The sequence below is a fragment of the Dromaius novaehollandiae genome, chromosome 20 (assembly GCF_036370855.1).
Source record: "Dromaius novaehollandiae isolate bDroNov1 chromosome 20, bDroNov1.hap1, whole genome shotgun sequence".
NCBI lineage: Eukaryota > Metazoa > Chordata > Aves > Casuariiformes > Dromaiidae > Dromaius > Dromaius novaehollandiae.
The window spans coordinates 13,682,501-13,705,437 of record NC_088117.1 but is presented as its reverse complement, the minus strand read 5'-3'; the positions used below and the strand labels follow the sequence as shown (position 1 = coordinate 13,705,437).

General features: G+C 36.5%; 1 protein-coding gene across 8 annotated transcripts in view; it reads left to right on the top strand.

Moving 5' to 3' along the window:
- MAPKAP1 (MAPK associated protein 1) overlaps positions 1-22,937 on the top strand; it is a 110,054-nt gene that overhangs the window by 6,104 nt on the left and 81,013 nt on the right. For all 8 annotated transcript variants that reach the window (XR_010392418.1, XR_010392417.1, XR_010392416.1 and 5 more), the window contains exons 2-4: positions 5,616-5,937; positions 10,998-11,087; positions 16,608-16,756. Coding sequence is in view for 3 of the 8 variants with exons in the window: in XM_064523994.1 (XP_064380064.1) it covers positions 5,682-5,937; positions 10,998-11,087; positions 16,608-16,756 (495 nt within the window). In the remaining 5 variants the exon portion in view is untranslated. The remainder of the gene's footprint in view (positions 1-5,615; positions 5,938-10,997; positions 11,088-16,607; positions 16,757-22,937) is intronic.

Here is a 22,937-nt window from a genome sequence, read left to right as displayed (position 1 = left end):
TGAGCTATAAATGTGGTTCTATTTCTCAAAACTCTAGTAGTCAGTCTGTGTGTTTGTGATATATGAAGTGAATGAACAGTTTCAAGATTGTATTACATGGGCCAAAACTTGTATAAAGAGTGGAATAAAATTTCATGTTTAAAACAGACAGACTTGAATATCCTCTCTTAGATTTTAGGTGAGAGTTGCTAGAGTTATGGAGAAGTCTCATAGCAACAGGTAAGACACCTTCAGAAACCTAAATTTTCATCCTAATTTCTGTAAACTCCTTTAAAGGGATGGTGAAATGTAAGAAAATGTGCCTCTTGTCATTAGTTTCAATTTACCAAGCAGGAGTCTATGGTTCCACTGGAAAACATTTAAGGAGTCTGCAAGTCAACAAAGCTAGAAAATGACTGGCCTAGGATACAGTTAAAGGTAGGATTCACGAGGGTTCATGTGCTCCATGTGTAGACATGAACATGGAATGAGACTGGCCTCAGATGTCACTATGAGCATATAATATAGAGTGAAGAGCAGCCTTTTACTGTCTGATAATAGAGAGGTATTATGTCAGATTCAGCCGTGTATATTTGGAAAGAAACCAGAAAATTCAGTCCAAAATGCTGTGTGTTCCTAAAAGAAAGGCAGCCTGCATCTAACATTTCATGTTCCAGGTCAGACTTTTTTTTTTGCTCTGAAAATAACAGTAAAGATAGGTTGATGCATGCTTGCAGTCTCCCACAAGTCGCTGTGGTCCAGCATTCAAGCAGCAGGACAAGACTTCCAGTTGTTACTGCTGTTGTCCGCGTTGATATGTGGTGGGTTGGTATGATGGATGGGTAGAATGGCAACCATAAGTGGTGTGCGTTTAGCTTTTCCTTTCTCCTCATCTCACGCTTACTTCGATATCTCTTTGGCACTCAGTGTAGAATAGCACATGAATATAGAGCAGTGTGTGTTTTTAGGACATGTGTGGGGCCTTTCTGCAATGAACAAAGTGAGACCTCACTGCTCTTCTGATGTACTGTATTTATTTAAATAAAAGGAAGGTTTTCTCAAGAACACTTAAAACATTGTGACAATAAAGTTGCCTCCACAAATTTGGATGTGTTCATCTGTGTGTTTAAGATATAGTCTGTATGACTAGATATCATCTTTTTAGGACCTTTGTGTCATCTACTGAGAGCTGAATAATTTGTTAGAACATTCTGTGTTATTTATCGTATGCCGTATTATGAATGAGGTTGATCTGCATAACAGCCTTCCTTCACTTGCGGTGAAATCTATAGATGCCATAAATATAGCAGTGGGTTACTGGAAGAGGAAAGCTTATCATAAAAATAGTAGACTAAGATCCAGCTGTCTGACTTTGCTACAAAGTTCCTATGAAACCTGGCAAGTCATTCAGCCTCTTGATGGTTCAGTTTTACGTCTTTGAGGATATTATCTCACTGCGCAGGAGAAATAGGAGGTTGAGTTCCCAATGACCTTTCAGTCACTTTAGCAGTACAGTGATGAGATTAAAGAGAAGGTGAGAGCATTCATATCCAATGTGTTGATTAGATAATATGTAAAAAAATAAGACAGATGAATAGTGAAGATTAAGAAGAAAGCAAAGGACAGACTCAGCTCTGTCCACCTATGTGGTGGATGATGGAAGGTATTTGCTGGTAAGTAGTATATGATTATAACATTAAACTGTATATCATGTCATACATAAATAGTGTTAAGGCTGCATAGGTTTCACATTGCTACTTCCATTTTTTTGTGTTTGCATAGAATATGTTTGAAATTTGTAAAGTATTTAAGTCTATAAAGTAGTACGATATTTAGCATAGTGCAAGTATTAAAAGAACATTTTTTGTTTATAACTGAAGAATCTGCAAGCTGCTGATGCTGTGAAAGTCACGTTAAGTTCAGCCACTACAGATAGATATGATAATCAAGTGTGGGTATAAGGAACTCGGAAGATGTGGTATGCTGACAAACCCGAGTAGGTCTAGAAACTGATCTTGCATCCGTAACTTTGCTGAAACTGGTGACATGAAGGTGTAAGAGTGTTCATGTAAAGTTTTGCAAAATTGAACTTTGATTCTGAATTTCATTGTCACTGTGCTTCAGACCACATCTGTGGAATTGTGTAGGTAGTACTAAAATCTGGCATAAAAATATGGACTGAAATTTTGTATCTGATTTTTTTTGGAGGGGGAGGGAGGGTTTTCACTGTGTATAGAATTTCCAGTTAACATTAATTTATTGAGAAATTAGTTTTAACGTGGCCTTTTGAAAATTCTGAAGAGGAGGAAGAAAAGATGTTTGTGTTAAACTTTAGACTTTGAAATAGAAACTAAATAATTTCTGTTATTTTTTTCACTATTCATTTTATGGGAAAAGTGATTGCACGTGTAAAATTGTAAAGAAGCTTTGGCAATTTAGCACACTGACTGTTAATAGGATGAAGTCGGGGTACAGAGTATAAAGGTAAAAATCTCGCATCTGCTGTTACATGTTGTTAACTCCCATAGCAGACATTAAATCATTTCAAGTACAATAATAGTGTGGGAGGTAAATTAACTAACCATTAACAATCTTATAAATACACAATTAACATGCCAACATTTATATGACACATTGATGGGCCAGCAGTAATTTTTGATTGGGAGTTTGCAGACCTTTTAGAAGCCTAAGGCTGTTGCTTATTTAACCAAGTTCTCACTGCTTGCAGGTGAGCACGGCCCTTTTCTAATAATGAGTGAGGTGTAAATATATTTAAAGAGCGTTGTCGGAGTGCAAGCTAAAAGCAGTTTTCTTTTTAAATATCCATATACGGTACTTAATTGTGTTTGTATTTTTGAATTCGGACAATGCTAGTCAGACTGTTACAACTTAAAGACCCTCAACAGGTAAATTACAGTAAGAAGTTTGCCCTGTGGTGGGAGGTTTGCCTTACGGTCTCTCAATTGAGAACAGTGAGAACTCCTTAGGGAGAGCAGGCCTACTTTCTGTAATGAAAATAAAAAATAGAGCTTGGAATCGTAGACTCACCGACGTGGAAGGGGACCTGTAGAGATCTAGTCCAACCTCTCTGCTCAGAGCAGGGTCAGCTAGAGCAGGTTGCTCAGGACCTTGTACAATTGGGTTTTTAATCTCTGCAAGGGTATTGATGGAATGTGTTTAGGTAGTAGCATAACTTATTAAAGTGTGTGGTAGGAATAGCATATTAATAATAAGCAGCATGACAGTTTTCTTTCTCTACCATTCTTCTATTCCTTCTTGCTGCTCTCTGTTCTTTTTTATTGATATTATGTTTTTGATTTTTTCCAGTATTTTAAAAAACAAAAAGGACAAAAGCTCCTATTAAAAAAAAAAAAAGAAAAAACTTGTGGCAATATTTGTGGCAAGGGGAGGAAGAAAGCCTAAAATGATGGAGGATGTAAAGCTCTTTTTATTGAATGTTCCAATTATTAGATGCTGATGTTTGGCGGTGGGGAGGAAACTCATGGGGATGGTGAATTTGCAACTTAGGATGAGTATGAGGCTTTCAGCAAAGCCACGCACCATCAGAATTTTGCTTTTGTCACGATTAGATGAGTGTCCAAATAAAGTATTACTTTTGCTTTCAACTATTTAAATGCAGAAGCTGCTTAGTGAGGCTCTGTACATTAATACACCTTTTCCCTCAGAAGCATACTGGGAAATGATGAATGTGTTTGCTGTTCCTAGAACAAGCGTGTCTGATGCTTTCTTTCACTTTGTTCTCTTAAAATCTGCCAGGAACAGGCCAACTGCCTTTACCAGATTTTCATGGGAAAGTGTTTTGTGGAAGTGTTTTGTGGGTTTTAAAATCATTCTTTTTCCTTTGGTATTTTCTTTTTGCTGATGGAGGTTTTGCAAACAGCAAAGATAGGAAGGGTTTTTTTTTTTTTCTGTGTTCAAAATAGTAAACTAATGCATTTAGTTCTATAGCTGGTGTGTCTGTGTGTATATATAAATATTTTTTTTTCTCAGATATGGAGATGATTAGAAAAGCAGTGGGGATTTGGAACTTCTGGAGTCTATTTCTAGTCTTGTATCTCTCTATGATCTTAGATTTAAGAAAAACCCACCAAGCACCCTCTTCTTCAGGCCGAGGTTTCACAGTCACCGGGAGCGGCCTGGGAGGGCTGCTGGTGCGAGGGGTACCCAGGTGTCCTCCCCACCTTCTGATATCCCTGGTGCCTGTGTTAGGCTGGTCCTAGCGCTCTTGCAGCTGCTCACTTAGGGGGCTGATCTGGCTGGAAACCAGTAATTTTTTCCTTGTCAGGTTGGCTTTCCGCAGGTGGTGTTTCTGATCTGACTCACCTGGCAGCTGCACGGGTGCTGACAGCAGCCTTGGTGGAAGCGCGGGAGCAGAGCCGGGCAGGAGCGTTGAGCCCTGTTGAGCCCTTCGGAGGCAGCCCACACTCAGGTTACATTACGATATGTGTAAATCCACAGTTGCAGTAATATGGGGTAACAGCTTGAGTGTGGGGTTTTTCTTCTTTTTTACCTATTACTTTGTTTTGTAAGGCCACTTGCATACTCTGGATGAAATATTTTAGGTAAGTGGCAATTACCGTTGTTAAAGTACTTGAGAACTGAGGCACGTGGTATGTGATCGCGGAGCTCCTTCTGTATCGCAACTGCTGTCCGCTACGGAGCTCCGCGCAGCAGCAGATGTTCCGTATTCTGCCGTGAGATACTAATCTCTTCATGTTTGAAGTTTATCCTGGAAATATAAAACCTGAATTTCAGTTGGCTGTTTGCATATTGGAGTAAACAAGGTTTTCTCTATATACACCTTTTTATTCACTTTTGATTAAACAGAGCAAGAGTTCAGGAAGAGTATTGTGCTACCCAGAAGTCTTTACGGGTGCAGAAATGAGCTGGTTCTCGGGGTATCGTTGTTTAAGCGTGCACTTTGACTTCCACGCCAGCCTTTCAGCAGTAATTCATAGAGTATTACATGGGGAGTTGGGTCCAAAGACTGGAGAGAACGGAGAGCGCTGGAGGGAGTGCTGAGCAGGCGTGTGAGCATCATCAGACAGACCCGTGCGTTGAGAGCTCTTCAGAGACGATATCTTGGGGAAAAGGGGCTAGAATCGGGTAATCACTGGGTTCGTGTGTAGAGACAGAAGAAAAACACGCTATTATGGTGGGTGTAAGGAAAATCAAAACCCTATCTGGTGCTGTGAACTTACTATATTTGATGAACAGGTGTTTCTTTTGTGTGTTTTATCTCCATCTATCTGTGTGTAGTACTGAGAATATTTTCCATTAAAGCAGCTATTTGTATTATAGTGACGGGGTCTGTCTGGGGATGTTTTTTGTTCAGGTGTTTTGGAATTTGGGTTTCAAACTGTCCTTCAGAACCGCTGTTCTTTGAGTGGGTCCTCAGCAGGCAGTCTAACTTAAGTAAACTGGAACAGAATTAAAATAATTCTGTGTACAAAACTGAATCAGTTAGGTTTTGTGTATCCAAAACAGAAACTTTCCTGAATCAGTATTAGTTGGTTTTGGTTTTATTTTGTGTATTTTCTTGTTTGATTCTGTTGTTTGTTTGGGGGGATTGGTTTGTTTGTTTTGCTAAAATGCTGTGTACGTTATATTTCTAGGTACATACATCCATGGAACAAGATGGAGAGAAGATAGTATAGTGAAGTGGTGGGCTTGTGGACAGGATGGCTTTCCTGGACAACCCAACAATTATACTTGCTCATATTCGGCAGTCACATGTGACCAGTGACGATACAGGGATGTGTGAAATGGTCCTGATAGATCATGATGTCGACCTAGAGAAGTTTAATCCCTCGTCAACATATGGGGACAGTTCAGAAACACAGGGAAGCAATGGTGAGACTCAGGGCTATATTTATTCCCAATCAGTCGATATTACCTCAAGCTGGGACTTTGGAATTAGAAGACGATCAAACACAGGTAAATGCAGCAAAAACAATGTTAGCCCTTTAAATTCAGTTTCTAATAATCCAGCTTGCATGGACTGATCGGCGCATGACTTGCTAAATATGTCATTTTTTTCTTCTGTAACATAGACACCTTTTTTTCTTACAAAAGGACTTGTAATGATCCAGTTACTTTAGTGACCTGTAAGCTGAATTTTAATTGCTATTTTACTTAATCATGTGCAGATAAACTTTGAAATAGTTTCATTACCAAAAAAGTTGAAAATGTAAAGACATTCTTAATTGAAAATTCATGATCAGTCTTTGTTAATGTTTAGAGGGGTGTTAATTTTTGAACACAGTAGTTTTCTGAGAAATGTCCACCTATTGATGCATCAAATGTTTGTTATAAAAGGGAGGAATGAAGTTTGTTAGCTGATGAAGTGAATGATCTGTCTTTACTTTGTCTTCTGAAGTCTTACATTTGAGGGAAAAACTTGAGCTAGGATTTAGGTTATCAAATTAGGAAGTTTAAGGATGTGTAGCTTTTCAAAATATGCTAGTAGCTCAGTTTGTCTTCATTAGAAGAAAACTGGCCTATTTGTTGTTTCATGTTAGGGATATTGAAACTTGTACCCAAGGAATGGTATGAATAAAAATCCTAGAATATATAATATATATGAAAAGACTGGTGAGGGATGGTTAGTACTGATCTTTTTTTTCCCTGTGTTACAGCGCGTGCGCGCATGTGTGTGTGTGTGTATATTTTTTTTTTTTCCCAAAATTATTTCTGCAGGTATTATAACACCACCTAGAGCTCAGAAGAAAAAAAATCTGTGTTCTACCTAACAAGTAAAATGTTATACGGCATTAAATATCTTGAGATATCTTTCACAAATAAAATGTTGTCAAAATTATAGAAAACACAAGGTGCTGATGTTTTGATTGAGAGTTATCTTTGGAAATAACCTCAATATATAGAATTGGAATCCTAGCATGCTGAAACTGAAATTAAAGGCATGGTAAAAAGTTCAGTGTGCCAGATTTCCTAACACTCTTCTTGAGGGCTTATTTAGTTCAGTTGATGTTATACAAGGAAGGAAAAGAGAAGATTTATAAATTGCTCTGAGAAGTGATTCTGAAGGATTATTTCACCAAGTGAGTGGATTGATAAAATAAGCTACATTTAAATTACAGTTTGGAACCATTTCAGTTGCAAATTGGTGGCATATTCTAAAATAATGGTTAGGATACTCAGTCCAGTGGGAAGCTGGGTTTGTGCCTCTTCTTGTCTGGAATGCCTTTTATGTTGTGCTGTCGTGTGTGCAGGTACCACCAGGCGCCTAATACAATTATCGAGGCAATCAGCTTAAGATTTGAAACAAAACAAAAAAAGCTAACAGAATTCATCAGCATGAACCCTTTTCAATATTACGGGAAGAAGAACAAACTAAACTGAAAGTTAACTATTTTAAAATTAATATAAATAAGTGCTTTTTGCACTAGACAGGTAGTTAAGCTAAGTCCTTGATGGAAGAAAACATGGTTCAGGAACTTAACAGGGGTTTATTACTGAAATGCCTGATTTTTTTTATGCTGAATTGCAATAGGTAGGGTAAAATATATATAAAAAAAGATACATTTAATTGCCTCTGGTAATGAAAGTTATTTACTGTCTAAAATTAGGAACTTATGAGATAAGTTGCTCTGTCACTGTTTGAAAAAAAATTTTAGTTGGACTCTTTAGGTTCATATCTAGTTGTAGTGAAGTCTGTTTTGAAAGAAACCACCTTATCTGAGAGTCTGTTTTTCATCTGATAGTTATACAACATCTTTTATTTCTTAAGTGAAAAGTTATTTTTGAAGTTTCCTCAAGTTACTTTCTATTAAAAAACAGCTTTTATTTATGAAGAACAATAGCAGAAACGGCCCTTAATAATGCACTGCTATTTAAAAAAAATCCTGCTGTTGTAATAGCTGTCACTGAGTTTTAACAGTGTAAAAAAAATTCTAAATCAGGATTGTTTGACACAAAAAATGATCTGCTTCTGGCTAGTTAGTATTTTAGAGGGCGTTCATTTAAATTAACCTCAGGTCTTAATCTGGAAATAAAATGGTAAAAGTAATAATAATAATAATAAATATATGTTTAGTAAATTCTATAATTTTTAAAATATGTCTTGTTTCTCACTCATAGAACAAAGCATTCATATATCTCTTAAGTACTAAAACTCGGTAACTAGTGGAATTTCAATTTTTGCGCTCAAAGTGTACAACCTTAAGGGCATTTCTTTCTTACGTAATTCATAACTGCCTGAGTGGCTTTTTTAGTAAAAACAGGAATGTTTGTTCTTTGAAAAACAATTGAAATGGTTTTTATGGTGGACAGAGAAGGCAGTGTAATTTTGTATATCAACAGATCATAGTGGCTTGTTTTTTAATATATAAGCTTGTCTTTATTCTCCTTTCTTATTACCTGCTAAATAAAATAATTTCTGCTTATGTGTCTTTTACCATTGTTTCTGAGTGGAAAATAATTTTTTATTATCTTGTGCAAAGCTGTTTCATTATAAAGTACCTTACCAGCATCGCTCCTGTTTGACAAGTTGTAGAAATAATTTGTTATTGCAGAAGACTCAGAGCATCACTGTAGAGGCCATACAAGTATTAGTTATTAAGTGTCCCTCGTGGGTGTGCAGATTTGGAAAAGGATTTATTTGCATTCTAATATCCAGGTTGTCCCGCTGACTTAAAAGGGAGGCGCAGTGAGTGAGACATGTTGGGGTATGGCACATCGTGTTCAGGTTCTGGGACACCGTAGGTGTTGGCTGCCCAAGACTTTCTCATCCCCTTCTACAGAAGCTGGAAGGGTCATAGGAGTCTTCGGCACTGCATCTCCGCACTGCCTCCCTACTGCCGTATCAGAAAAACCACGCACACAGACAAAAAGTGGAGGTGAGCCAGTGCAAGGTGTTAAGTATATGGGAAAGAAGCAAATGCTCCCTCCCAATCCACGTGACTAGAAACAGAGGCTCGTCTAGTTACTAATATTTAATGAAACAAGAACTGCATGTGGGCAGCGACGTTTTTGACATAGCTTTAAAATTAATATGCTTGTGAGCAGGAACCTTCAATAATTCTAACTCCTAATAGGTACTGATAATTCCGTCTAATTTGGAGTTGCTACAATACAATCACACAAGGAATGATAATTTTTGATCAATTTTACATAGGAAAATTCTTCTGTATAGAAGAATTGCATTGAGTTAGTGAAGACAGTGACTGCATGTTAGTATATTTATTTTGCTGTGGGGCAGGGGATGAGATTAACCCTTGCATGCATATGATGAATTTCTGTCTGTCTCTAAAAAAAGCAACTGAAGGCAAAATTTTACCAGATTTGGGGTGTACTGAACAGCAATTCTTTTCCTACACCATTCACCTCAGTTCAGGACTGGAAGTTAAAATATCTTCTTAGGAGAGCAAGCTTCATTTGAGTCAACATCACCTTTTTCAAAAAATGATGGTTACTGAATAGGGCAAAATCCTGCACTATCCTTGTTTCTATCTTATATTTCTTCCTTTATTTTTTTTACATATGAATGTAATGTATATTTTCCTGTGGCCCATTTGGGGAAAAAGTGGTTTTGGAAGGTGATTTTGAACTACAGTCTGGACAGTAATTAGAAAAAGCTTTTTCATTGAGAATAAAATATCCACACCACAAGAGTGTTTTATCCAATATTTACAGTTATAAGCGAGGTGCTTCCTTTCTTTTTTTTTCCCCACAAAGGGTAAGATACATAGAGGTATTTAGGCACTGGCCTTATGCTGATGTAAATGAGAATTACGAAATGAAGTCCCTATTTGTATCTGCCTTAAGCTACTTGCTACAGCTGTTGAACCTGGTGTTTTTTTCATCATATATCAGTTTGGGAGTTTTTATTAAAAAAAAACCTTCTGTGTCCATACTTCTCTTCACAGACTGAATGCAATACTAAGGATAGTAAACAGAAGGAATAGAAAATACTTGTTAAGGGGTTTTCTTTGTTTTTTGTTTTAACTTGGTGAAATGGCTCAGGGAATTCAAATTGTATCTAAAAAATGTCAGAATAATTTAGTATTTTAGAGTCTCTCCTAAAAACCCTTTTAGTTAATGAATGGTCTCAATACATCAAAATTGCTAATATATCCAGCAAATTGTTTCCTCTGTGATCAACATTATTAGTCCTACTTTCCAGTCTAATCTGCTTTCTTCTTTTGAGTGGATGCTTTGTTGCATTGGTTATTTCTGGTGGTCATTTGCTTGGATAGCTTCTACCAGGGTAGTTAGTTGACGGTCTCCTGAGAGAGATGTGTTAACAAAAAGAGAATTTAAGGTATCATCTGGGACCTTGGTCTGTAAGTTGTTTGATATTTTAGCTGTTTGAGGCATTTTTTCAAACCGTATTTTGAAGATGGAGTCAAAATATACATAAAGAAATATTATATTCATTTTAATATTTGACTAATGTTGTGAAGATACAAATCATTTATTTTACTACCTATAAACTGTTTCAGCACACTGAAGAAAAAGCTATGCTAATTTATATAGCTTTGACATTTTATAATTTTCATGATTTTTAGATAAAGGATTTTATATTTAAAACTTTAATAGTCTAGTCTGAGTTCATTTATCTTTAATTTTTGAAACGGGTAGAGTAATTCATAACAGTAATTTTATTCCTGTAATGTAATATTCACTTCAGTTCATTTGTGCATTAAAATTCCTTTAAGACCGTTATTAATGATTTATATAATGAAATGTCATATTAATCACAGAAGTTTTCACATTTTATTATTCTCTTCCATGTTAATACTATCTTTATGATCTCTATTAATGTTTTATATCCTCTAATTTCAATTATAAATCAAGAACATTTTCATGTTTTTGTTGGTATTTGCTTTTCAGGGGTGCCACCTTTAAAATTTTATGACTTTTTCCCCTACATATGCAGTATAAAACATCTTTATTCATATAAAGGTAGTTAATTATGTCTTTGTGTATAGTAAACTTTCATTGACAAACTTATAGTTATAATATTTCTTTTCAAGCTCAGAGACTAGAACGTCTGCGGAAAGAGAGACAAAATCAAATAAAATGCAAAAATGTTCAGTGGAAAGACAGAAATACTTCTTACTCAGGTAAAATGAAAAGATCTTCTATTTTCCTACTATGTTTATTTCTGCTGTTGATATTAAATTATAACATTTTTCGTTTGTAATTCTCACTTGAACTTTCAAAGCATAGAGGAAATACTAATTATTATATTTGCCTTCCATTGCCCAGTTGTGCGGTTCCTGTAGTGGGTTGTTTTATTGGGGTGGCGGGCTGTTGCCAGAAGCCTCCCATTCATTTTCTGCTTTGCCTAGGGCATTTTAACTTACTGATAAAGCCAAAATACAGATATAATGTTTAAAATTAGTTTGGTCTGAACTAATTAGAGTAACTGCTTTATTTTTTTGCAATGTAACTTATTAATACAATGTGTGTGGATTTTCTCAGCTTGTAATGTCATTATCTTTTAAGATTTTCATAATCTCAATGAGTAAGAAATGAAGATAGTAAAGCTTTTAGAGTTACTGTGAAATATTTAAGGAACAGTCAAGTAACAGGACTTGATTGTCTCCTTGCTATGTTGGTAGGTGATTGGCAAGTGTCTGCATTCAAAATGCAGCATCATTATGTCCATGTAAGTTATTGTTTTCAAGCTGTTTCCAGTGGTGTCTGGTGTATAGACTGTGGGTTTTTTTTTTTAATTTATTTTTTTTAAGAGGTTACTCATCCGGATAAGGGAGAATTCTTAAGAAACAATGTATATGTAAGATCTGCTTAAACAGAGCTATAATAAATGATGCCTGAGCTTAGCCGTATCTAGTACTAGTATCACTAATTTCTCAGATGAATATGCTATTCTTTTTTTTTAATTGTATAATTAACTATTTCTAACTGGATGTGCTACATAGTTTAAATTGTAATACATGAAATGAAAATTCCATCTCAATTCTCTTATTTCATAGCTCAAGCTAGTATCTGTTCCTGTTGTATATGACACACATTCAAACCTTTGTATGGTCTGTCATGCCTACTTCTTTCAAAATGTGTGTATATCTTAATGAGGTCCCTGTGTAATCTCCTTTTTGCCTAAATCCTTGTATCTTCCTGGCTGTCCTTTGCAGAACTCTCTCCAGTTCTATAATATCTTTTTTTATGAGAGTGAATGAAGCCGCTCACATGAGCAACACGGTTGCACTAATCCCCTCTACAGTGTTCAACATATGTTTGATACCTCTATTTATGCATTCTTAAATGTTTTTGCTTTTCTATTTCTGTGAGCACTGGTGTAGGTTTTAAAGTTTAATTCACCATAACCTCCTCTTTGCTCAGTACTTTTTAGCATTTGACCAATGATGGTATAATTCTTTTTCTTCCTTATCCCTAACTATATTGTTTGATTTTTTTTGTTTTTTCCTTTACACTGAATTACACCTGGATTCCAGTTTCCTGCCATATCTATGCTATTTTTTTTCTTATTCGTATGGGCTCCTCGGCACCATGACATTTAGTTCCTTTTATGTGCTGCCTTAAAGATAGACCTAATCTGTCATGCAGCAATAAAGGAGGTGTCACGCCTCCCGAAGAATGTGCTGGGTTTTAGTTTGCCGCTGCAGTTGCAGGCAAGTAGATGTGTCCCTCCCTGCTGCAGAACAAATTTAAATAAAAAATAAATAAATTGCATAAAAACTCCAGGCACTCAGTAACTGTCTTTACTGGCAGTGTTGATTCTCCTTCTCTGCAGTCACTGACTCACATGAAGAGTCTCACTAGACTCTTTGTGTTTCTTTACTTTGCATGAAGAACATAGCAGAAAGAGGCCAAGGAGAAGAGAAGCCCCCAACTGTGTATGAGACTGCGTCCGTTCTGTTCCTTAAGTTTAGCATCATGGGGAAATATGTATGAAAACAATAATAGTAGAAATTGCTGTCCTCAGATGGGAGGAATTTGGCTGTCCTCTTCTGACAGTGTGTTTATTTGAGCTTTAGCCAAAGTTAAGCTTATGGTTGACACCATGCAGACCAAAAGGATGGTGGAGAGTTGCAGTTTGCTCTGCTGATGAGTCTGTAACACCATCCCCACAGCTCCCTGGTCGCAGAGAGATGCCTTGCTAGACAGGGAAACTCCTATCAGCAGTCCTGTTCTCCTGGAGTTTGATCCGTAGTCATAATTTGAGGCCTTTGTCAGTTGAGTATTCCTTGTCATATCCTATTTTGTATTGCTATGTACAGAAATAGAAGTGTACCAACCATTATCTCTTGAATGGACAGGTATGAAGATCCAAATGCCATTTATCTGTGGGCCTCCGTTACAAATGAAAGGAAATGGTACCGGTGCCTTACCTTCTACAGAAATTTCCGTCCTCGAGCAGTAACACTTGTCATTATGTGGCTCAGCATGTTCTCTTAGGTTTACCGTATTCTTCCTCAGTGTCACATGAAGGGCTTAGCATGGGCAGCCGGACTGAGACTCTGCAATTACTTTGTCACGTAAAGTGCAGGCTGCCGGTTAAATAGCCTGGCTTACCCACAGCCCCTTCCAGCCCCTGCCTCGCACCGCGCTGGGACGGCGTGCAGGGAGTTGAGCTGGCTGGGTTTCTTTCTTTTCTTTGGGTGGGCTGCCTCTCAGCCAGCCCCGTTTCCTCGTGCTTGCTTTCCATTCTTTATGTGAACATCTCCCTGACTAACCGTGTAGTGTAGGTCGTTAACCTAAACTTACTCTCTTCTCAGTATTTGGGTACGTAGACAATGTTAAAAACAAAATATAAACTAAACCTCAGCTTTAATCTTAAGCTTGGATATCCCATGGGATTCCGCAGAGGTTCTCCTCTTTTTCCTATTATCTGACATTAGGTAGAATTAACTTTAAGAGGTATTATTCAGATGGAGATGATGCGGCCTGCTCGCCAGTGTCTGCAGTGAAGAGTTGGTAACTTCAGTTTGTGAGAGCACTAGGATGAAGGGAAGGGAGAGACGAGTAGTTTTGTGTATGGTAATAAGAAAAAATGAAGAATATTTTCTGCTCACGTTTCCTTGCCCGCAGTCATTAGGCAAGCTGTTTGCATTGTCATAGGAGGGACTTTGAGATATGAAGTCGTGGTGGTGTGAGAGTTGGCAGGGGGGACTTCATGCATTTGGAGTTGGGTGGGAGGTCGACAAATATAGAGATGTTTCGGGGCAGTTTTTTGGCTGGAAGTGTAGGGTGCTGGAGGCCTGACGGCAGTTCTGCTGTGCCACCGGTTTGTACCACCTTTCTGCACCTCAGTTCTTTTTCAGTAAAAAGAAAGTAACACCTGTCAGCTTCATGCAGGGTAGAAATCGTATTATGTTAGTAAAGCAGTTTGTGGGTCTCATAAACCCAATATTGATATTCATCCCAGAGATTACTGTTCTTTTGTAAAATACTAGGTCCTTTTAGGTCTGTCTGTGAAAGGAAGTAATAAGATACTGTTTTTACATGTTACATTTGTTCATTTCAGAGCATACAAAAATGTAATTCAACAATGTATTAAAGTCTTCCAAAAATCTTGGATTTCAGCTCATGTAGAGTAACTTATGGCTAACAATGCCACAAAAGATGGAAAATACATATAATGCAGACTAACAACAATGCTCCATTTTAGTTAAAAGTTAAAGATTGTGCAGTTAAAACTCATTCAGTGTAAAAATAAAAGCTTTTTTTTCCGCTGAAATTTGAGAATTTTTAAATGTTTTTTTCCTAGCTTGAAGGGAATAATCAGGGCTCTCAGAACCAGAATATCTCAGGAATTATTTGACAGAGATCTTGGTGGAAGGTGCCAGTTTTTCAGAAATACCATCTTTTTCTAGCAGTTTGCCCAAATCTTTAGATGGCTTTGGGTTCCTTTTCTTAAGTGAGTTGAATTTTTTTGAAATCGTGAAGTTTGTGGAAAAGGAAAACAATTTCTAAGCCAGCTGAATTTACACTATTATAGCATGTACTATTATTTAAACTCCGTAGATTTTTAACTTGAGTGAAAGCCTTACAAAACTCAAAGCAAAACAGATGTCACACTAGTGAATGCAGAACTCCTGAGATCCTCTTTCTGCACATCCCAGCAAAGGAGATGAGAAACAAATCATCTCGACATTGCCATAGAGAGAAAACTGGAAGAAAAAATACTTGTTTTTTCACTTGAACCAATAAAATCATTACATTGAACTCCAGGGTGCAAAGTACTTTCCAAATGCCCAAGAAATACTAGCTCGGGGTAATACTTGAACATAATTATAACTGAGAATTTTTTTAAAACAGAGACAAGCTTGTTACAAAACCAGAATACCTAATGGAGTTTAAGTTGCCACAGTTAAGAACAAGAACTTGAAACTTTTCTCGTTAATCTAAGCCTCTCACAAGACTGAATATCTCTTAGTAAGTGTATTTGGCACTTTTGCCAACTGTCTGAATTTTCAGGCAATCTGCTGGCAAAAATAAAGTGAGTTTTTGACTAGTTATAATTTGACAAGTTTTAATTTCACAGTTTAGAAAATGAATCAGCTCCCTGCAGATCAAGTCCTTAGTCAATCTGCCTTAGAAGCTGTTTCATTTCCCTGGAGGAGCAACATGTATATCTTGGAGATGTGAGAGCATCCAAATGTATGAATACAGAACAGAGCAGAGGCACTTCAGGAGAGCTGCTGTCGATCCGCAGATAGTGATTGATGGAGTTTGGGGGTAGTTTGTTCCTAGAGCAGATGTGGAGCACTCTTGTCCAGATCCAGTCACAGTTTCTTGCAGATGAGACCTGTTGGTACTAATAGGCTAAAACACCCCAGGCTCTGTCCTGATTTTGCGGTGTCCGTATAATGTAAGAAGCCGTAATTTTTTTTAAGTGTGCCTGTACACTGCGGTTTGACCCGATGTTGTCAATTCAGCTATCTGATCTCATCATGTTAAAAGAGCTTTGTGACAAAGGCTTACAGGACTTCACAGGCCCCACAAACTACTCCTTGGCTGTTATCAACTTTGTTTTTCATAAAGCTTTCTTATTGTCTGGAATGGTGCTTTCAGGCTTGACACTTTTTTAAGGGAAGACCATATCTGGTCTAAGCATGAGAAGGAAAACCCAAAGGAATCCCTCTTTTGGATCAGATGTAGTTCCTAGCCTGCTTGCTGACAGCACAGTGACTGGATAGTGTAGTAATGGGGTAGTGTAATGTTGTGCTGTCATATAATATAATGTATGTTAAAAGCTCAGATTGAGATGCTATTGCATGTTGAAAAAGTGACAACTATTCTTTTGCATAGAATTTATTCATTTATAAAAGGTAGGCAAGCAGAAAGACCAACTGCCTAATTTTCTTTTTGTATCTTGATATGATCTTGACTCAGGTGGATTTTGCAGTGATGAGTTCCATATCTCTATGTGGCAAAAGATGCTTCATTGTCTCAGCCTAGACAGCATCATTCAAGCTCGCTGTTTTCATACTCTTGGGCTATTAAACAGAGTGGTGGTAGAGTCTGCTAAAGTGTTTGCTGTTTAATATATTTAATTTTGTTCTCTCCCTTATCATCTATAATCTTTCTATGGTAACCAGTAGCCTCTGTACAACTCATAATGCAAATACTTTCATCTCTTTTCTGAACTGCAGCAGAGGAGCTGAGCTCACTATTTGAAAAAAAGAATTTCAGAGTAAAATCTCCATGTTCTGGGAAGCAGTCAATACTGTCTGTGCGACTTGAACAGTGTCCACTACAGCTGAATAACCCTTTCAATGAGTACTCAAAATTTGATGGCAAGGTAAGTGAACTAGATTTTTTTTTCCTTATATCCAGGTGGTCCCTGACCTGTAGATGATAGGCCTTAGGCATTTCTCGTGTGCATTTACTTGTTTAAGCTTTAATTAGACTTTATAGCAGCCCATCAGTTATTTTAAAGTGGTTATGTAGAATCATGCTTCTCTTAGTCTTAAATATAATGGTTCCAGGTTCAGTAGAAATGAGGACATCATTAATTTTTATCCATATGCAAAAGGAAGGTGCATGTTCCGTTTCTCGCTACTAAATTATGCCTTAACATGAGCTCTGTTCCGTTCTCCAGCAGGGTGGTTATACAGGCTGTTTGCTTGACAGAAACGCATGAAATGAGAAATCGAATCCTAAACAGTGCCTGTCTACTTGGTCTTCTAATGTTGGGTTTTTTCATCCCACATCTTTGGAGGCCAGGCAAGAATGTTTTAGGTTTTAAGTTTGGTGCTATCAAACTAATTGCTTCTTATATCTCCCCAAGGATGCTGATTTCAAATAGTAGTGGCAATAATATAAATATATTTTAGACTTGTGAATAAAATATTACCCTGTTCAAGGACTCCATGCTGTAATGTTAAAGAGACTTAATGCCACAAGTAATATAAACTAAAGCAATCAAAGTATTCTGTTTATTTATCACCCCTCACCTGATAGTCATCTAGCAGACCACGTGGTTTAAAAATGTCATCCATTTCCACTAGGCAGAATTACTCCTGCATCAATATGCTGCATGTAGTACTGTATAAGTACTCATTTAGGTAGAGGAGGCTTACTACAAACCTGGGAGGTTAAATGTATTTGACTACATTTATTTCAAGAACTTCCTCTTGATATTACTCAGAATTGTCAATAATTATCTCTCCTTGTGTACATTCTAGTTACTCTGTATTGTCATTTTTTTTTCTCAGAAACCCTAGAAACTAAAATATAGACAATGGTGTGATGAATCAGTGTCATATTGTTCTGAAACAATTATAAATACTGTGCAGTTCTGTTTTCTGCTGGATTTGTTTGTGGAGTCTCCTGTGGGAGTATGAAGTTTGAGCTTCATTACCATTCTGATGGAGGAATTTCATATTCTGTTAAGTATTCTTAAAGTGGAAAGTTAGATCTGTAATTCCACTAGAACATGTAAAAATATTCTAAATATTTATGAGATGGTAGCTTTTAGACCATGAAGTCCACGTAGCACAAGCTGCCTCTATTCTTATTTCATACTTAGCAGTATGTACGAATTAGTATTAAATCTGTTTCAGAATCTCTGGCCTCTTTATAAATGACAGCAATATTTTGATGATGACAACGCTACAATGCCCTCTTACTAAATCTATATCTTGCTTTTCTTGTGTCATGAAATTTCAGTCTGGCAAATGTTTAGATATACTTCCAGCAATCACGCACAGAGGAAGTAATAAATATTTGTTTATTAAGATAAATTTATTTTAATTCAGTGGGGTCCAGGTTTTGTAGCTGTAGTATTTGAGCATGATTTGGGTTTCCAGTTAAGAATTTTTCATAGGTTTTGAGGAACTTTAGAGTGGTTCCTTCCCACTTTTATAATCCAAATTGCTTTTTACTGCATTAGTTCATTACAGTCAACTAAAATTCATACATCTTAATTTTCATGTTTCTAAGTCTGATGCATTTAGCAGGTGTTTGTTCCATTTGAAGAAAATTGTAATGTATATATTAGCTTGAGATTTTAATGAAATGTATCAGTATGTTATTCACTGACAACTTTGTGATTTGTAGGGTATGATATGAATCAACTCTAATGTGATTTAGAAATCAAAATACCTGTTCAACTAACTCTACAAAATAATCAAAATGGCATTTTGTTAGAGTATAATCAGACTACATTAGTTATAAGAGTGTTGTTTATATTACTGTGGTAAGTTTGTCAGTAGTGTGACTATAAAATTTATTCTCTAGACTTCTATATGTATTGCCTATTTTTTAAATACCTACTCACTTATCTGAGATATAGAAGAAATGTTATAGTTCAGTAGTGAGTAATTTTACATACCTCAGTTTTGTTGTATTTTTCAGACAGTAATGTGAAATGGAAATCCATGCAGCTTTTTTATTACTGTTTTTAATGAAATATTGTAGGCGTTACAATATTGTAGAGCTCTTGTATTTATTCTTTATTGACAAGAGGTGAGCAGTATTTTTCACATAAATACAATCTCTGTCTGGGAATAGTGCATGACTTATTTACATAATTAAGAGAGCCGCATGTCTCTTGGGGATATGGTGCATAATTGGGGAGAGGCGGGGGGGATAAGGAGGGGCTAGGGGCCTAATTAACCATGTCTTTAAAAAAAAAAAAAACTACTTAATTATGTATTTACTCAAGGGATCACAGTGTCTCTGAAATCTTTATGATTATAACAAGGCTTTGGTTTATATATATTTAAGTATTGTAACACAGATTTTCATCTTGTCGAATAACACCCGTTTTGTGGCTCACCAATAAACCATCAGGAAAGCTCTTTCCTTGTTGTTTCCAGGGTCCTTGTCCATGTGCGTACTCATCTTAACTGCATGCTGAATGTTTTTCACTTATCTCTAATTCAGCTCCTTAACTGACCTGAGATGAGATAAAGCCATTTATTCACCACAGTTTTTGATGTATTGTTTTAAGCTAATCGGTTAAAAAATAAGAAAACATTGCATGCCATAATGTCAGCCAAGCCAATTTTTTGAAAAGCTTACATCTTGCAGGTGTGTTCTGCCAGATTTAGTGTCTTTTTCATAACCACTTCTCCAATTTTATGAAATAATAAAATTTTAAAGTACTCTAATTTCTTCCTGTTCTGATCAGTTCATTAATTACCAAAAAAGTAGAGAATATGGCTTGTGAAATGCAACTACAGTGGAAGCATTCTAATGAGCTCAAGAATTTAGGTGATTCTTTTCACACAAGTATGCAAGCAGGACAGACTTGCAGCTTTCATGTACATTGTAAAACTGCCTTTCTTAAAACAACTAGAGGACATGTACCTAATAACTAATGTTGTCTGCGTCTTTAAGTTTTTCCTTAAAATATCTGAGTAAACCTAACCTCTGAAGCTATTTCCATGGTTTATAAGAAGGTTGTACATCTTGGCTAATAAATCTTGGAAAGTCTTGCTAAGGACATTATATCAAAAGAAGACTAGTTATTTGTAATCGCTCCAGTTGTCATTTGTATAGAAAATTATTTGAAAGCTTGAGGAATTAGTGGCCAAATGGATTTCCTTTTATCTGCTTGGCAATTATATTATCATAGACAGAATACATTTTATAGATATGTTCAGCTTTACTTCTGTTTACCGGATTTGAACAATTGTATTCTGATGGTTTATTGTTCCAAATTGCTGGCTATTGGTAAGGTTGGGAAAATAAGACTGGCCTTACAGACCTGACCTGGCAGGTTTGAAAGTCATAGCCAGGTACCAGGAAGGAAACACGAGGGAAACAGCTGGCTCATTGCAATGGCACAGCCTTGAGATTCAGAACAGCCAGTTAATCTACAGGGTGTGCTTGCTCCTGAAAAAGAGACTTTTAATAACTGTTAATTCTTAGTGGTTAAGCTTTGCTGCAGAATCAAACCTTACTCCCACTGCTCCCTTGTTTTTAAATTCAGAAAATGGGGCTAGTATTGCTTGCCTGCTTTCACTAATTGCTTGAAAAGCATGTATTATCTCTTCATTTTATAGAAATTCAAAATATTCCTTTTCAAATTGCAATTGTAACATGCATGAGTCACTGGAAAGCGTAGCGATGGGTTTCCTGTGAGATACCAATCTTAAAGGATACTGATTTAATACAGTATTAGTGTCAAAGCTATTCAACTGCATGACCATTCCCACTAGTAAGAAAAAAATGTTATCAAGGTGTTTTTAGTTACTGGAATAGAGGAAAATCATGCTAGAATCAAATATTCAGCTTTGCAGGAGGCACATACTGAATGAGTAATTCCTGCTAGGGCCTCTGTGTACAGTTCTCATCAGAATCATCATTGAAGTCGGTCCACATCCATTTTTTTCTCCCAAGTCCCTGCTAATTTTAAGAAATTTTAATCACAAAAACGTCTTGTCAGTTCAATTTTTGAGATGTCTGTCACCAAATGGCTGTTCTTACATCCCCAAAAGAATGTTAACAAAGTGTTACTGGGCAATCAAAGGAAGAAAAGTTGCTGCAAATACTCAGAACAGTCAAAGATGACAGTTGGAAAACCACAATCAAAATGAAAAAAGAAGGGGTTATTCAGCTCTAGAATAAGCTCGGTATACCAGGCCAAAAGGCATTTCCAGTGCAGACAGAACAGTGGTTTTCTTAGGATGTTTTTGTTTCTATTTTCGTAATTAGAAGTTGAAAATCAAGATTTAAGGAAGTCCTCCAAGGTTTTCACTGGGGCCTTGTGGGCTCACTTGACTACTGGAGATAATTTAAATTAAAAAAAAAAAAGGTTAACATAATTTTTGGATGGGCGGATGCTAAAAATCCTATTGCAAGGAATAGTACCTCTGTACTGCATGACGGGATTTTTGTGGCCGATTTTTGGTGACTTATAACCAACAAATTCTCTTTTAGTAACTGTTTTAACAATGATGCTGTGGAAAGTATGGGGGAAGGGATAATTCATGAGTGCTAATTGCTTGGCTGTTAATTTTCATAAGTGTTGATAGAAGCAGTTCCTTAAATTAAACTTTGTTTAAAATGTATCAGGGGAAATATTCCACAATGTCGGGCCTGAAGTGAAAATTAATATGAATGCTGTGGCAATTAACACGTACTGGTTAATAGCTTTTAGCAGCATTTTGGGATGATAGTCCTTAAATACATTTTTGCATGCTGCTCTTGTTGCAGTCTTGTTCCAGTGTATGTCTGGATAATCATGAACAAATGTTTTCTACAATCTCCAGTATTAAATAGCTTTACTCAAAGAAATTAGATAAAGAACTTGTGAAAGAAGGAATGCTGCTGTAATTAATCTGGAGAATGTCTAAAATAATCCAGTATTAAAATCCGTGTGGAAAAAATAAATTTTTCATTTAAAATGTTTTGCCCTTAAGCAGAGTAGAATGTTTCTCATCTGATTCCTAAATATATTTCCACCATTTTTTTTAAGCATTTGCTTATTCTGCCCCTCTTATTAGTTTGCATACTACAAACTTTCTACTAAAATAATACTCCCCCAAGAATGCACCTGGTTATGATGTATGTAATAAAACTTATGTAAGGTGTAGGTAGAGATTTATTACAGAAAGAATTCTGTAGAATTGCTCGTTCTGTGTTGTGATGCTCGTGTGAAATACAGAGCAAGATCTACGTTGTAGAGATTTTTAAGTTTTGGAAAATTTGCTCAAATAATTCTTGATGTAATGTCTTCTGGGCAATTTCTTTAGGCGTGTACATGTGTATGTATACACATAGATATGAGAACTAAAAATGAAATTGGAAAGGTAAAGATAATTTTCATCAACATATATGTTAACATTCCTTTTATAAGACTGCAGAATTGGTGTTTATGTTTGAAAACCTACTGCTGTACCAGCCGAGCGTACCAACAGCCATATTGACAAAGCTGTGTTTGTATTAGGACGGTAAAACCAGTTCTTATAATTGCAGCTATTTTCTGCCCATGGTAACTGCATCTGTGCTACCATCTACCTTCGTATCAGGTTTGTCAGAAACCAGATGTCTTCATGCTCTTGACTGACATAGTTTAGTGTGATGTGGACCTACATGACCTGAGGAGAAAAAAAATACTTCTGCTAAAATGGAAGCTGTCCTTTCTTGATTTTTTTTGTTTATATTTCATGCATTTTCATAACTGTTTTGCCAGGGACTTGCAGTTGTATCGAGCTTTCCCTTCAGTGTCCAGAAACTCTGTAAAATTTCACATCCAGTTGGGAGAGCTTGAGTAATGAAATACTAGTCTGAAATACTAAGAACCTTTCAGCATTTGGGACCTGCATTGCTAATGACATAGGGTTTCATAATTCTTGTGTGCAGCATCGTGTGACTGGCTACATAGAGAGCTAAGTCCAAAAATGCTTTTGTTTAGCTGAAGTTTCTTAACTTAAAAATTACCACTTTCTAAAGCACGTTTTCTTTCATAATACATGTGATTAACATGAGTCGTGCTACTAGCTGAGTTGTATTTAAATAAAACACCCCTA